This window comes from Dendroctonus ponderosae, unplaced genomic scaffold (assembly GCF_020466585.1).
Source record: "Dendroctonus ponderosae isolate FM_Combo_2020 unplaced genomic scaffold, Dpon_F_20191213v2 Dpon_F_20191213_7, whole genome shotgun sequence".
Lineage (NCBI taxonomy): Eukaryota > Metazoa > Arthropoda > Insecta > Coleoptera > Curculionidae > Dendroctonus > Dendroctonus ponderosae.
The window spans coordinates 5,277,436-5,291,672 of NW_026018916.1; the positions used below are offsets into that span (position 1 = coordinate 5,277,436).

At 36.1% G+C, this 14,237-nt stretch overlaps 4 protein-coding genes across 8 annotated transcripts; 2 read left to right on the forward strand and 2 right to left on the reverse strand.

The window, feature by feature from the left end:
- Positions 1 to 3,116: 3,116 nt before the first annotated feature.
- LOC109539768 (trafficking protein particle complex subunit 1) lies at positions 3,117 to 4,279 on the reverse strand. The gene is made up of 3 exons (XM_019907749.2): positions 4,035 to 4,279; positions 3,676 to 3,885; positions 3,117 to 3,446 (listed from the first exon to the last, which is right to left on the reverse strand). The coding sequence occupies exons 1-3, from the start codon at positions 4,131 to 4,133 to the stop codon at positions 3,318 to 3,320; spliced, it is 438 nt and encodes a 145-aa protein (XP_019763308.1). The 5' UTR covers positions 4,134 to 4,279; the 3' UTR covers positions 3,117 to 3,317.
- A 164-nt stretch (positions 4,280 to 4,443) lies between these two features.
- Positions 4,444 to 6,370, reverse strand: LOC109539741 (uracil phosphoribosyltransferase homolog). Its single transcript, XM_019907706.2, has 5 exons — positions 6,023 to 6,370; positions 5,785 to 5,912; positions 5,543 to 5,727; positions 5,335 to 5,490; positions 4,444 to 5,280 (listed from the first exon to the last, which is right to left on the reverse strand). The coding sequence occupies exons 1-5, from the start codon at positions 6,145 to 6,147 to the stop codon at positions 5,206 to 5,208; spliced, it is 669 nt and encodes a 222-aa protein (XP_019763265.1). The 5' UTR covers positions 6,148 to 6,370; the 3' UTR covers positions 4,444 to 5,205.
- A 55-nt stretch (positions 6,371 to 6,425) lies between these two features.
- On the forward strand, positions 6,426 to 8,268 carry LOC109539742 (splicing regulator RBM11). The gene is made up of 3 exons (XM_019907707.2): positions 6,426 to 6,814; positions 6,867 to 7,205; positions 7,641 to 8,268. The coding sequence occupies exons 2-3, from the start codon at positions 6,898 to 6,900 to the stop codon at positions 7,915 to 7,917; spliced, it is 585 nt and encodes a 194-aa protein (XP_019763266.1). The 5' UTR covers positions 6,426 to 6,814; positions 6,867 to 6,897; the 3' UTR covers positions 7,918 to 8,268.
- A 64-nt stretch (positions 8,269 to 8,332) lies between these two features.
- Positions 8,333 to 13,933, forward strand: LOC109539739 (centrobin). 5 transcript variants are annotated; one of them, XM_019907702.2, is made up of 15 exons: positions 8,333 to 8,477; positions 8,656 to 8,711; positions 9,758 to 10,049; positions 10,604 to 10,957; positions 11,015 to 11,262; positions 11,334 to 11,509; positions 11,560 to 11,686; positions 11,743 to 11,976; positions 12,030 to 12,251; positions 12,305 to 12,508; positions 12,562 to 12,788; positions 12,843 to 13,077; positions 13,129 to 13,281; positions 13,616 to 13,709; positions 13,782 to 13,933. In XM_019907702.2, exons 1-15 carry the CDS (start codon positions 8,348 to 8,350, stop codon positions 13,799 to 13,801), a joined length of 2,772 nt encoding a protein of 923 aa, XP_019763261.2. In that variant the 5' UTR covers positions 8,333 to 8,347; the 3' UTR covers positions 13,802 to 13,933. The 5 variants fall into 5 exon arrangements, with proteins under 5 accessions (XP_019763261.2, XP_019763264.2, XP_019763260.2 ...); XM_019907705.2 differs by having other exon boundaries at positions 13,616 to 13,705; XM_019907701.2 differs by having other exon boundaries at positions 11,578 to 11,686; positions 13,616 to 13,705.
- Positions 13,934 to 14,237: the final 304 nt, after the last annotated feature.

Sequence of the window (14,237 nt, forward strand, 5' to 3'; positions counted from 1 at the left end):
CATTAAAATGCTTACAGGTGGGCATTTTCACAAGATACACATAAAAAAATTGACTAACTAAGGCCTCTAGACTAAAACCCTTTTAACACCCTGTAAAGGTCAGCTAAAAGAGCTTGACGATCATTTACAATTTCCAAACAGATGCGAAGGAAAACTTTTCCAAGAACCAGCTGTTACAACCTTTTTATATGAAGCTTTATGCGGATATAAAATATATATCAAGCGGGCCTTAGGGACAATAAATCGATTACTTTGTTGGTGTGTAGTTGGATAAATCTAGAGCTGGCGCGGCCTTTGCAAAAGAACTGATGATGAGGATTACGAAGAGCAATGGACAGAACGGCAAGACGAAGGGTTAAGCCCCAGTGGCCTAGCAAAGGAAAATATCATGTAACAATCGGGCAAAGTAGACAATATCAGGATTAAATTCAATATCCTTAAGTTTGCTCATAGTATCCAGATAAAGGTAAGGGGCAAATGCCTTGTTAAGCGTTTTTGAATAATTAACTACGGAGAAGCCTTCCATGTCTCTTTAATAAGCAGGGATGCTCAAATCCCTCAAATCAGTTTTAGGCGGAGGTCTAATGTGGGTGTAAACCACTGGAAAGTATCCTGAATGTATGGGTTTTTGCTAGTAAGCAGGGATGAATTTGAAAGTAGGGTAAATTGCGTGCGAATTTGCCCATTGCTGAGTTGAATTCAAACTAGTTATCTTTCAAACTGAGTTTGAGCGCATTTTTTCTTTGGTCGATATCCACTTCTACTCGAAACAGCCAATTATGCAATATAGAAAACTCGTTGAGTCCTTGTCACACRCAGTTTTATACGCAAATGTTCCGAAAATATTTWCCGGAAAAGGGGRAATTTCATTAACAAAGTATACTCAGACCAAACCAAATGGCAGTTAAKGAAAAAAGGCACTTACATTCATTGGAAATATATYGATTCTATYATGTAATCGGTGAATCTCGTTAAGCAAAGTGATTTAGTATGAACTTTCCAGCCATTAGTTTTTCTTGTAGATGGGCTTAATTTTTTCTAATGTTAGTTAATGTCTACTGATAACATTCTTTCACTACTTGCAGTTTTTAGTTATTTTATCATTAAATTTTGAAGRAAAGYGATTCTTTCTGCATCTTCATCGAAGATTRTTTTTCAAAGWGCCTCTAAAACSCCCWGTATAACGCGGAATCAGTYCCCTTTTRCGCGTCACAKATTTTWTAACTAGGCAACCTTGCAAAAAATTTAAGAGTTTTTAAAAATGTTTCCTTGGAACACCCTGTATGTTGAGCAACGCTAGAAGAGCGAATATCGAATTAACATTGTTGCAGAGAAAGGGCTCAATTTGCAATGGTCCAAGTTTATTTGAAAGTTCGCAATTCCCAATTGGATTCAACTATCCGTGGACATAAAGTTTAAATTTTTCTAGCATATGATATTTCTTTCTTCTTCAATTTTTAGGCACGCAGACGAACTTTGCAATAACTTCAGAAGCTTTAATGATGTTAAAAAATTGTAGGTGCACTGACTTAATTCCATTTTTAATTAGACTTTTTTTCATATTCCAGTCATTCAAGCTATCAATAATTTTTCTATCAATAATCTTCCTTGTCTGCTAGTTAGTTTTTTCGCTTATTAAAAAATTAAAGAACTAAATAATTTCTCGCAATAATAAAATGCATGTAGAATCAAGCAAATGATGTTTTCTTAACATATTTTGCATGCATTATTCGCCGAGTAACAGGAAAACGCAGACATTTGTCCCAACAAAAATGGTTTCGAATGCAAATTTTACAGGTTTTATGAATTATTTATGCTGTTATTCTCGTCCCCGACAACCAACAAGATTCCACTTGCAATATTTTCATGATATTAATGTTTAATCAATATTTGTTCTGCAAATGTTATCGTTCGTTAAAGGAAACTCTGTTCTGTATAATGTTGCTCGTTTTACTCAAATTGTTTGAAATAAGTAGGTGAAGTTACACAATGTGACCTAAATAATATAAAATTAAAAACTGTATTTTATGATGAAAAAACCAGCCATGTTTCCAGTTCAAGTTCAGAACAAAGAAGTTATTTTACTCTACCAGTACAAGAAGTATAAGAAGTACCAAAGGTACCAAAACTTTGAATTATTTCATACACTGGCAATTACTTAATTTTGATTAAAAAACTAAATACATGGAATTTCCGCTTTGTCACTCATCTTTTGGCATAAGAAAATTCCGTTTTCTTTTAAAACGAGGTAGATAAAAGATTTACAATAAAAGCAATTTTCTTAAGCGGAAAACTGTCCCATTTCAAGTGGCGTAGAACTCAGAGGCAAAAGCATCTCAAACAATCGCAAAGTGTACGGCACTGGTATGACAAAATGTGACTCAACGCAACTAAAAGTAGCTAAAATTATTATTTCAGTACTCTGTATAATACTTTCAGTATTATATTTCAATATTATTGCAGTCATATTTCAATATTAATTAATATTAGTACAAAACTCGAGTTAGTTGAAAACATCGAATATGGCCTAAAATATAGCAGCAAATCAAAAAATATATAGGGTTTGTTGTATTTCGGCCTTTTAAAGTAAGAGTATTTTTCTGTATTTTTATGATTTTATTATAAAGTAATTGAAAAAAAAATTAATAAATGCCATTCTAACTCTAATAACCATTCATCCGAAGAAAACTAAATACGGTGCTGAAAAAATCAGAAAACTAATAACTTTTAATTAATAAAAACGTTTGTTCATCAACTAATGGAATGAAAGGATAGGTAAATACAACGACATTAATAGATTAATAAATAATAATTAATCTGAGCGTATATAAATTGTTCGAGAACTAGTTTAAAAAAACGCTTTAAAACTCTCTTGGAACGTTTGCAATTAGAGGGGAAACACATGAAAAGTTCTTGCTTCGATTTAAATATCCATAGAAGAATCATTCTTGACTCTAGTAAAAAGTTAAGTCATTCGTCTGGAGGTACTTAGTAAGTAAAAAAACTAGTAAGAAAATAATTGCAAATTGCCCAAAAAACACCAAAAAGAAATTGAGCAGCGATACAATTGATGCGAAACAAAGGTAATAGGTTAAATGATAATATGAAAGACTGAATTGACAAAAAAGTATATTAAACATATTTTAAAACAAAATAATAAAATACCAGTTTAATATTTAAATACACCTAATTATTGAACTATTTTAACAGACATTCATACGATTTATTACAGCGCTGAGGTTGACCAACCTAAATTCATAGACAACCATTAGAACTGAATAAAAAACAATAACAAAGCGAACCTAACATACGACGCCCTACATTGACTTAGTTAAAAAAACAGACGATTGTTTAACATAGGCGTCCAGCTTAGTCTTAAACAGTTCAGACTGTATTGGCTCATTCAAGTTGCATAGGGGATTCTTTACTACGTATTCCACAAAAATCTAAAAAACAAAATCGACATTTTAGCAGCACAGTTTAGCAGCAGAGCAAGAGCAGAGCAGACCTTTCTGGCACAGTATAGAAATATACATGTTTAAGTATTAGCTGATGTTTATTATAAAACCCCCTGATTCAATATGATCTATAAACTATAAGGCCTAATTCAGGAATTTCAAAAGAAAATCCATATTTTCCCTAAGAGGGCTGGATGTGATAGCGTGTGGCTCTTACCTCCTTATAAATTTGTTGGAGAAAATCTCTAACTCCTTGCGAGTGATTGTCTGTGTTCAACACAAATTTTAAACCTGATGGGGTCTCTAAGAAGTGTAAGGTGTATTTTGAGGTTTTGTAATATAAAAATCCCTCTTTCGGATCAGTTGGGGATATTTTATTCACAAAAGATTTGAGGGAAAAGAGCATTCCATACATCAGTTTTGCCTCCTGTAAGCAATAACATATGTAACTAATGGAGTTGAATATCGCTATATATCAATTGCAAGGGAAGTTTATGAACAATTGAACGTTTTATCCCATTGAAACAGCTTAATTTCCAGTATCCTTTAAGATAAAAGCAAAAAAGTGGTGTTTACCTCTTCCTTGGTCATTCCAGAATTTTTCAACCGATTCCAGTCTTGATAATACAGCAAGGTGCCCATTCTATCAAAAATATAAATGTTGTGGACCGTCATTCTAGCAAAAGAGTCCGGGGAATTAAGTTTCTGGAGTAATTCAAACTGTTTTAAGACTGGAACATGGAACGACTGGAAATTAAATATTGTTTGTAAACTTTAGCGCTGTCAAAATCAGCTTTCAGTTGTCAACCACAGAACATCCCCCTAAGGGGATGTGATGTAGTTGACAACTTGCAAATCTGAGCGGGCGATGGTTCCAAGTGACGTCACAAAAAGCTTTTAGATTATTTTATTGGAAGCATTAAATCCAAAATTCAAATTTTTGCTAAAAATACGTTGAAACCATAGTTGGAAATCAAACAATGCCTCGATTTGTATTTTTTATTTTCACCAGATCAAAAAATCGCTAAGGAAAAAATCACATTACACACTGGGTTGGTATTTATAAAAGTAATAAAATATTATCCATTGGCCTATTTGTCTGATACATTGTGCTGTTCGAATAAACCGATAATGTAAAAATTCCTTACTGTGCAGCCAGTACAATCTACAATATTTACTAATACACAGGGTGTTCCAGAATATGTTAGTATTCGGATAGAAAACAAGAGTTATGTGACACCCTGTTTACTTTGATTTTTTTATATTTACTATGTCCATCTGCTTTATCGCTGAACAAGTGGTCAAGTCAGATGCAATACTTGGTTAAACAATAATTAGTTGGATCTATTTTCGAGACTAAAAAATAATTATGCAATTAATCAAAGTAAATTTTTGCTAAATTAACTATTAACATTTTTCTAAATCACTCAAATTATTTCGAAAAATCCACATCAAAAACAATGTAGTAGAGAAAATGTTCTAATATCACCCCCATTTAAATAGAAGAAAGAACTTGGTGCTCTAAAAATCATTCCACTTGAAGAATTAAATAGATCTAGAACACCATAATAAGTCTTCGAGACTAGATACGGCAAAGTAAAAATGTGTTTGACTATTCTTGACTCAGGAGAAGACTACTATTCTATAATAATCATTGTAATCATGGGAGTAGTCGCGCTGACTTGTTGTATTTATCAACAAAATTTTCCCGGTTTTAGCGCGAAATCAGTCTTAAAGGGTTGATAAGTTAGTCAGTGCCGAAATATTTCTGTCCAAAGTGGTTCGGAGCCACTGGATGCACTTCGGATGTTAGGATTTTCATCTGAAACAGTTTTCAATAAGGTCAAATTTTTAGACGCCGAGAGATTCCGCTTACTTTAGGATACGAGTCTAAAATGGTTTGGACAGCTTGCGGTGTACAGAACAGATTACTTAGGATTATGCATTCTTGCTTAACTCCATGCTCCTTCAGCACGTTCACTGCCTTGCTTACTGTGTTGCCTGTCGACATGATGGGATACATCAGCAAAACCTGGATAATTTCCACTATTAAACTCGGCTAATAAAGGGTGACAATCACTCACATGTCTTCGAGAAATATCGTCTGGAAACCGAGCATAAACCACTCTGGCTTCGTGCGTATCTGCATCAGACTCTACGAGGATTTTCCCTATCCGAATGCTCCTACAACAGTCCCTTAGACCTTGTTCCATGGATTCTCCAGACCTTACAATAGAAACTCCGCAGTTTCCAGATTTATATTTCAGGCCTGAAATCAAGGAAACTCTCTATCAAGTTTTCCGCAAAGGGATTGCACAGTATCCACCATTATAAGTTGCACTAGTGGGTGTTATCACGTTGCATTCGGTGAAGGGCAGCTGATTTAAACTCTCCTCTATCACAAGGCGGATCAGACGATCCGCGTAGAATTTGAAATCGCTTCGTGTTGTATTTCTACGGGAATATATTACAGGTTCAAGTGTCAATCCTCTCAGGTTCAATTTGATTTGATCGAGATTTTCCTGAATAATTCAAACAAATATGTTGAAAACATGTGCCTCTACCTGTCTCTTAAGATGGTCTGCAGCTCTTTAATCTGGTCATTAGCGGGCAGGAGCTTCAAACTGGGGTAGTCCTTGCAATACTCAATTCCATTGGTCAGACTCAATTCAATACCAACACTTCCCATCCTCAAAACAGGTCAAATGCTGTTAAAATGCTTCTTTACTTTCGGCACCTGGTCTACTGGCAACATGAAAATGCGAAAATTTTAGGTTAACATCTCATGTGACTGAGAAAAAGTTGCCAGTCAGTTGAAAGGGTCATAAAAGCCATTATTTTTCGTTATATCAACACCCACGTCTACTCAATATTGGACTTATTTAGCTCAATATCGTCTTGTTGATCCGCACAAGGACTCTTTCCTAGTGTCCTTTGGATCAGGATATACAGGGTGATTCAGTTTCCACCTGGAATATGAAGGAAGGGCTTGCACTTAACTAAGAATATGTGCAGAATATGTTCGTTTGTGGCAGTCTTACGTGAGTACGTGGTGAAAAACAACCTACAAGGGGATAGTTTTTAAAATGCCTTTAGTGTATACACGATAATGACGACAAATATAACAATAACTATAGTGACGACAAATTGAGAAATATAGTATTTACCAAGGATTTATCATTTTAAAATTTGTCCTTCACTTTTTTGTTTTGTCCCTCGATGATAAACACATTTACGACACTTAAAAGAAAAATTTCAAATCCAAACGCGCCAAAAATATGGAAAAACTCCCAGGTTAATCGTCATCTGGCGAAGCAACTCATTACGTCAGTTGAAAGCCGCTACTTGTCTTTATGGTAAGCAGTAAACAGAAAACATAACCAAATTTCTCTAAACTTTTCCATTTAGTTCTTATTAGAGTAATTTATTTAACTGGAAAATGGACGAAGCTCGAACTGTTTGGGTCGGTAATATTGGGGACCAAGTGACTGAGGAATTGCTCTACGAAATTTTTCTACAAGCTGGACCGCTGGAGAGGGTGACGGTTCGAAGCCACCAAGGCGGCACTGGCTTTGGATTTGTTACATTTAAGCATGAGGGCTCCGTTCCATACGCTCTTCAGCTGTTTGAGGACCTACAACTGTTCGGGCTCAATCTGAGCATTAAGCCTAGAGTAGGGGGCGGTCAGAGCAGGCAGAATTCCATGCGAAGAAGTGGAGGTGGTGCTCAATCAAACGAACATAAGAGGTGAACGCTTTGAGCTATTCAGTCTCTCTTAACAAAATAACAAATTTCAGTCAATTTAAATTCACTACTTTTGCATCAGATAACAAAAACGGAGCTATAAGTATCCCACTGATCTAATTGGAGACAATGATTTTTGCCTTTTTCTTTCCAATAGGACAATTTGCAAAGGGAATTTTTATAAGAAATTAAGAATTATAAGACACTTGACCAGGTGTAAGAAGAACACACTACCCAGGAAATATTACTTAGATTAAACCTAATAAAGGTTCATAAATTATACATCCGCAAAATCTTGATTTAAATGGGATGAAAGGTTTTTAAGTTAAAAAAAATTGACTCCCTGAATCGATAATTAATTCCTAAGACTTTGCTAATTCAGCTCTAAAACCCCTTGTATTTAGTATAGTGATTGACTATTTAGCCTGTATTGCATAGGTTCGAGTCGATGGATTTAGTGAAACAATTAGACTTGGAAAAGCTGGGCCAACAGATGAATGTTGGATATTCGGATTATCCAGAATCATATGACGAATCTGTCGGCTACAGTGATATTTCTAATGGACGAAATACATTTGTTGACGAAGATAGGGAAAGAAGTTATCGGCATTTCGATAGACCGACACATGGTAAACAGCATAGGAATGATCAGAAGACGCACCACAAAAGGGAGAATTATAACAGGAACAGGGGCAGGAGGTATCCGCCCTATTAGGGGGTTTATCAGCATTGTATATATGTATAATAGTTTTTTAATGCTCGGAGTAATGTCGGAGTTATACATAAATGCCATGTTGATAAGTATTTTTTTAAATAAAATATTTAAAAGTTTTATATTTTTGCCTGTTTACTCAAATTTAAGCGGGTATATAAATTTCATTTTTTTATAGTGATAGGAGAAACTAAGACAAATATTTACATTAAAAACAAATGTTTTTTCTTACCTTTTATGTTTTATACTGAAAGTTTGAGCAACATTTAATGTAACCCATTTAGTTTTAGACTGTTTAGATTTTTAAGAGTGATTTAAAGCAATTGTGCAGTGAAATTAAAGCAATAAAATATAGCGATTTTTTTGTTTATCCTTTAAGGGCGTGGTTTTTTAATTAGGGTGCCCTTTGCAAACTACTGCAACCACCCGCAAGATGGCACGGCACTACCAAGAAGGTTCAACCAGTTTGTATAACTGTCAGGCATTTGTTTATGTTTACATTTACTTTATAGTGTTTTTTCAATATTATGTTTTTATGATAATCAATATTCTCAAAAGGAATGGTTAGTGTCTAAGCATTATTTTTTCATTATTCGACACTTGTTTTCATCGGCAAAGCTTTCGCTTTGTAATGAAGCAAACAAGTTGCTGCTTTCCTGCTTTAAACCTCTTTGAAAGTGACTATGAGTGAATCGGACGATACAGACGATTTGTTACTTATTCCACCTGATTTCTTTCTAGTGCAATCTGAACCAGAACCTCCCTATTTCGGCATTGTAGATAGCTTAATAAAACAGGTATGTCCTTTTAGTCAATCCACAAATCCTAACCACATAGTTGTGAAAGGGCCCATCCAGAGTTTATGCTCAATGTTGATAAGGCCTACGCATGATAAACAGTTTTACATCGATAATAGTGCCAACGGATGTGTGATTTATCAAAAAATACAACTTGTGTAAAATAAACACTTATTAAATCAACTTTTTTTAAAATGCTAGTTGTTCAAGTTTGCTCTATACATTTTTGCTAGCAGGACTCTCAGATTCGATAGAGGGTCGTATTTTAACTTAGGTTTGTCATATCAACATGTCGGTAAAGGCCTCCTTTTTGAGATAGAGGGTTTGAAAGTTTTAGCTTTTTACTTCAGTCTTTTCCACCCAGCTTCCGTAGTTTTTGTGATAATTTACGCAAATTTGTGCACCGTATTATCTACGAAGATCCACAAGTTTTTAAATAATGTAAGCAAGTAGCGTAATGCTCTTTGTCCTCTAAAAAAGTCCGTTTTTACCATTCAGAAATGTTTGTGCTGCATTTCTGGTTGTTTACTTGCAAACATTGGGGTTCCGCGTTCAATTTGAAATCTTTTCCCCGAGTAATTTGCTAAAGGCTCTGAAAGAATATTTTATTAAAATTGTATTATTTATAGAATTTTCAGTAGGCAACTGAAATCTGAACCAGATTTACAGCCGCTGCTGGCGCAATTTTACCTAACTGAGTCTGAATTATTATTAACTATCTTATTCGTCTTCCATTCTTCAAAGCCTTACGCGGATAATCAAAACTGCAACTAAGCCAAAAATATATTCACGTCAAATTGCGCTTGCATTAACCGTAAGTTTAATTCAGATTAATTTTTTTAAATTTTTGGTAAAAGCATAAAAAAATGAAGCGTTTTTGCATTATTTTATATGGCAAACTTAACTATCTGAACATGAATAAAGAAGTTAAAGCGGATCAGTGTAAATACTATTAACTGTCTTTACCCTGATTAACAACGTATTTTTATTTCTTGGTTTATAATTTAAATCCTCCCAACACAAAATCGAGCTAACTTGTTCCACAGGTCTCAAATCTGCAAGATCGTATTGAAGGCATAGAATCCATGTCAGATGTGAGTTTAAGTAGCCACATAGTCCAATTGCCTGATTTAGAAAGTAGCCCGAACATGTACAAGAAGCAGCCGAATGCTAAAAGGTATTACAGTCACGATGATTTGTATCAGACAGTCAGCTCTCAGACTACGCCTCAAAAATCCACTGACAAACTCAGACTCAGCTCACTGCCAAATACACCAATCGCTGCCCGATTTACTCCGAAGAAGAACACGGTCAAGTTCAGCCCGCCTCATCAAGCCTGTAAGTCGAAAATTGGCAAAAATCCCCTACTAAAAATACTTAACAGTATCTTAGTTAATGAAGCAGATTTCTTGTTCACACAAACATCAATTTAAGTCTGAAGAATGGTGAACTTTGGACAGCGTTAATTTAAAAAAGCGTCAGCTTTAAGCAGAAAATAATGACTTGATTGCAAGGTGTTTTCTGAGAAAGAGGCTTCGTATCTATAGGGTGTTGAAAGTAAATTGCATTCACTGCAATGGTCAGAGAAAATAATCTGAGACAAAAATTTCGCTATTATAAAAATAACAAAAAATGCGTTTGAATTTAGTCACACGAACCAAATCGAATACATTTATGTCCGACAAAAATTGAAATGCCGCCGGAAATTAGCCGGCACTTCTGGTAATTTTTTATTTTTACACTTTGTTGTTGTAAATCAGCAAGCAAGCATTTTGAGCTTTGTTTATAGAGCAAACTAGGTTTATTTTCTGCAGTAAAATGCGTGGTTAAACAACCACCCTTTTCTCATAAAAAATCCTTGCATTCTCTGGCTTCATAAATACATATTTCAGTGCCAATACCTTCAGCTAAAAAGCCAATCTCTGGGGATACTGAAGTACTACAGGAAATAGACACTTTCATCTCAAACGTTCAGGCTATTAAGAGAAATCATGCTGTACGAAACTTGGAAAATACTTTCAGCCAAATGGAAGCTTCCAATACTAAAATGACGACGGAAAATGGTCGGAAATCCTCGAATCAAGATGAAGAGCTGCAAGAAACTATCCGTCAACTGGATAGGCACTCAGAGAAGATCGCGGTTGAAAAAAGGCCCAAAGCTGATGGTCTTGTGCAAGAACCCATTGGCGAGGTAAATGCCTGGCAATGTGGGGATAATATTAACAGTGTACCTGAGTATGGAGCAGGTGGGTACATTAAAGCAAGTGTAGAAGAAAAGCGACGTTCACCTTTGAAATCAACAGGATTTAGGAATCAGCTCTATAGCCAAAAGGAAGCCAAACACCCCTATTCAAAGTTCACTTTAACTCAGCCCGAATCCACGACTACTGATTTAACTTCAACCAATACCAGCTTGGAAAAGTCGCTCGATAGCAGTTCAGATTCAACTCAGCTCACAGCTTACCATAAACTGACGAGGAAAGAAGGACTTGGCCAATTCGCTACTCAGCTACAGACCGAGCACAAAGAACCAAGCATTCCAAATTTCAAAGTATGTGATTTTTTTTGCATAAAATCTAGATTTCTTTATTAATTAACATTATCGAAAATGTTTGCTTTCAGAAATACCCTCCACCTTTTGATGCCTCTTACAATGATGTCTACAAGATTGATCAGGAAAGAAATGAGCTGTTGCATAGTCCTTTGCACGATAACGCCCTGTCCATCCTGAATATGCATAAGCAACTGTTGGAAAATTCGAAAGTGGCTTCAAAGGACGAACGAGTACCCAAGAAGCGGTAATATTGGCACCACAAAACAATTCTTGAGCTGCAGTAATTTTTTACAGCGGTATTAATACTTTAAGCAACAACATGGGCCTTTTGAGCTTAGCGGATATTTGGGACTCGAATCGCGTCTCGCAGAGCCCGAGCAAGCTGACACAGAAAATCCAAGAGGAGAGATTGAGACGACAGGTTGCTAAAGCGCAAAAGTCTAAAACGTACTTTAACATACTTAGTTTACATTTCAGCACTGTGAGCAGCTGATTCAGGAATTGCAGTACACAAATCTAGTCTTCCAACAGAAGCTGGCAGTGGCTGTTAAGGTTGACGAAACCAAAAACAACACCATTCAACAGTTTAGAGACGCCCTAAATTCATTGTCTTCAAAGCTGGAGAAGCTCAACGAAGAAAAGGCTTCATGGGATCGAGACGTGGCGCGATTGAAAAATGACCATTCCATGGCTATGGAGTCTGCTAGTCAAGTTAGTAACCGCAAGTTCGCATGATACTATAAATATACACTAATCCACCGCAGAAAGCTGCCTATTATGAAAAAGACGCCACTAGAAGCCGAAACGTGCTGCATGCAAATCAAGAAAAAATCTCGGCTTTGGAGGAAAGGTGTTCGCAGCTGCAACATCAACTTAAACAGATCGAAGAAAAATTCGGCGAAGTTCAAGAAAACTACCAAAGAGAATCAACTAGAAACCAACAGCTTGCTGATATCATCAGCCAAAAGGAAATTGAGCTGAAAGAAGTGAGTTCTATTAAAGCCAGCAATTGTGTTGATGCTACATAAAAACTTTTCAGAACAAGAGCGTTTTAAGTATAGCACGTGACGAAGTCTCACATAGCCGGAAAGCTGTGGAAGTGTGCCAAGCTGAATTTACAGCCCTAAAAAACGAGTGTTCGAAACTCAAGACTGAACTTAGCGAGGACAAATCTACGATTTTAAATTTGACTGAACAAAAACGTAAAATTCTTAACGATATTCAAACGTATAAAACCAACGAGGTGAGTGCACGACATTCATCAAAGACTTAAATAACACGTTGAAAACACTTCAGAAAAACCTTAAAGATGCCTTGGAAGAGTCCAAGTTGAAATTAGACAATACGAAAGTGGAACTGCGAAACTTTTATCAAGGACAACTGGAAATTATAGTGGAGAATAAACGGAAGGAGATGCAAAGCCAGCTAGACCAGCAAAGACAAAATGGTTTGGAAGAAATAAGCAGAAAGGAATTGTCCATGGCTAAAACGGCGGCAAACCATATAAAGGAAATATCCGACAAGTACGTAAACAAGCCTTTAACGAAATTACCCAGGTCTGATGTGGCATATTTTAGGTGCGCCTTGGAAATTAAGCTACTGGAGCAAAAGCACCAAGAGGAAATGAAATTATATCAAGCGCAGCTCACGCAAAAAGACAAGACAATCGAAAGTTTGCAAGCGAAAGTCGCCCAATTGCCAGAGAAACGAGCGCAAATCGCCAAACAACTTCAGAAAGCGATGGAAAATCAATGGAATGAAGCTCTGAAAATGATCAGTGGCGGCTCTACACCGTTGAGCAATGATCAACAGGTATAAACGAGAAATCAATGATTTTTAAAATAAACTTAAATTTCTCCTCAGGGGTTTGCGGGCACAAATCCACTGTTTCACGCAGTGGCCGACAGTGGCCAGCTTCATAAACAGTTGGAAAGCGCATCGGATTACGATGAGACTCCCGTGTCTAGTCGAGGGGCCAAACAGTCTGAAAGTGAAATCCAGAAATACATCAATATGGTAAGTAGTTTAATTTGAGCCTTTTCACAGAGACGCTCTAACTAAAACCTTTAATAAATAACTGAGGACAAAAGTTCGGGTTGCGGTTCCGAAGTACATATACATGGTGCTTTCTATTTAGGGAACCCATTTTCTAGTTTGCGTTGTCAACAAGGTTCCGGCAACTCTCGAGAAGCTCGTCAGGTTCTACGCAATTTATATTTCAATTTTGTAGTTCAGAGGCTAAATAAAATAATCTGCGAAAATGTTTTTCTCTGGGACTGGGGGAAAGTAATTGGAATACTTCGATCACTTGTTTTGAGTTACGAGAGTGAACGTGAATCTTGTTTTGCAGTTGCTAAACAGACCTCCAGGAAATCCCGTGACCGAACCGCAAGACACCAAAACAACGCAAAGTCAAATGAGATCAACCGGGAGTCAGGGTGTAAGTATGTATTGCCCATTTCTCTAGTAATCAGCGAATATTTCAGTTAAATGGTTGTAATAAGTGCGATTTTCAGGAGCTCGAAGGCCAAAGTAAGGATGAATCGCGACAATTCAGAGACAGAAAAACTGGCAAGCCGCCTTGGAAATAACGTAAGCAATATTTTGTACAATTTACTTAGGTCTCAATGTTTATATCGACTTTATTAAAAAAAACTGAGATTCGAAATGGTCTTTGTGTGAAAGTTTTGCCAACATTTTGCCTATGCTGGATTTAAATCGTGAAACGTGAGTTAACCAGTATGCGTGAAAATACCAAGAAAAAAATTATACAAACTGCTGTTTTCAGAGCGCCCAAAGCTTTGTTCTCATCGAAAGTTTTAACTCTCTTTATCCATATATTGTGTAAAACTGATAAATCTTGCGCGAAAGAACAAGAGAGGGCTTTTTGAACCTGCTAGAAGAAAAATAAATATATATGCAGGGTGGTCCACTTTCTAAAGCGAAAATATATTCGCAAAACGTTTCGTTAA

What these genes read in the sequence shown, in the direction of transcription:
- LOC109539768 (XM_019907749.2), bottom strand. Translation starts at nt 4,133, where the DNA reads ATGACGGTCCACAACATTTATATTTTTGATAGAATGGGCACCTTGCTG. An exon ending in CTGGAATGACCAAGGAAGAG is followed by an intron (nt 3,886 to 4,034) that starts GTAAACACCACT and finishes TATTGCTTACAG; the next exon opens with GAGGCAAAACTGATGTATGG. An exon ending in TCCAACAAATTTATAAGGAG is followed by an intron (nt 3,447 to 3,675) that starts GTAAGAGCCACA and finishes TTTGTTTTTTAG; the next exon opens with ATTTTTGTGGAATACGTAGT.
- LOC109539741 (XM_019907706.2), bottom strand. Translation starts at nt 6,147, where the DNA reads ATGGGAAGTGTTGGTATTGAATTGAGTCTGACCAATGGAATTGAGTAT. An exon ending in CACTAGTGCAACTTATAATG is followed by an intron (nt 5,728 to 5,784) that starts GTGGATACTGTG and finishes CCTTGATTTCAG; the next exon opens with GCCTGAAATATAAATCTGGA. An exon ending in TTTTAGACTCGTATCCTAAA is followed by an intron (nt 5,281 to 5,334) that starts GTAAGCGGAATC and finishes AAACTGTTTCAG; the next exon opens with ATGAAAATCCTAACATCCGA.
- LOC109539742 (XM_019907707.2), top strand. Translation starts at nt 6,898, where the DNA reads ATGGACGAAGCTCGAACTGTTTGGGTCGGTAATATTGGGGACCAAGTG. An exon ending in CAATCAAACGAACATAAGAG is followed by an intron (nt 7,206 to 7,640) that starts GTGAACGCTTTG and finishes TGTATTGCATAG; the next exon opens with GTTCGAGTCGATGGATTTAG.
- LOC109539739 (XM_019907705.2), top strand. Translation starts at nt 8,348, where the DNA reads ATGGCACGGCACTACCAAGAAGGTTCAACCAGTTTGTATAACTGTCAG. An exon ending in CAATATTCTCAAAAGGAATG is followed by an intron (nt 8,478 to 8,655) that starts GTTAGTGTCTAA and finishes ATTTCTTTCTAG; the next exon opens with TGCAATCTGAACCAGAACCT. An exon ending in ATAAAGGAAATATCCGACAA is followed by an intron (nt 12,789 to 12,842) that starts GTACGTAAACAA and finishes GGCATATTTTAG; the next exon opens with GTGCGCCTTGGAAATTAAGC.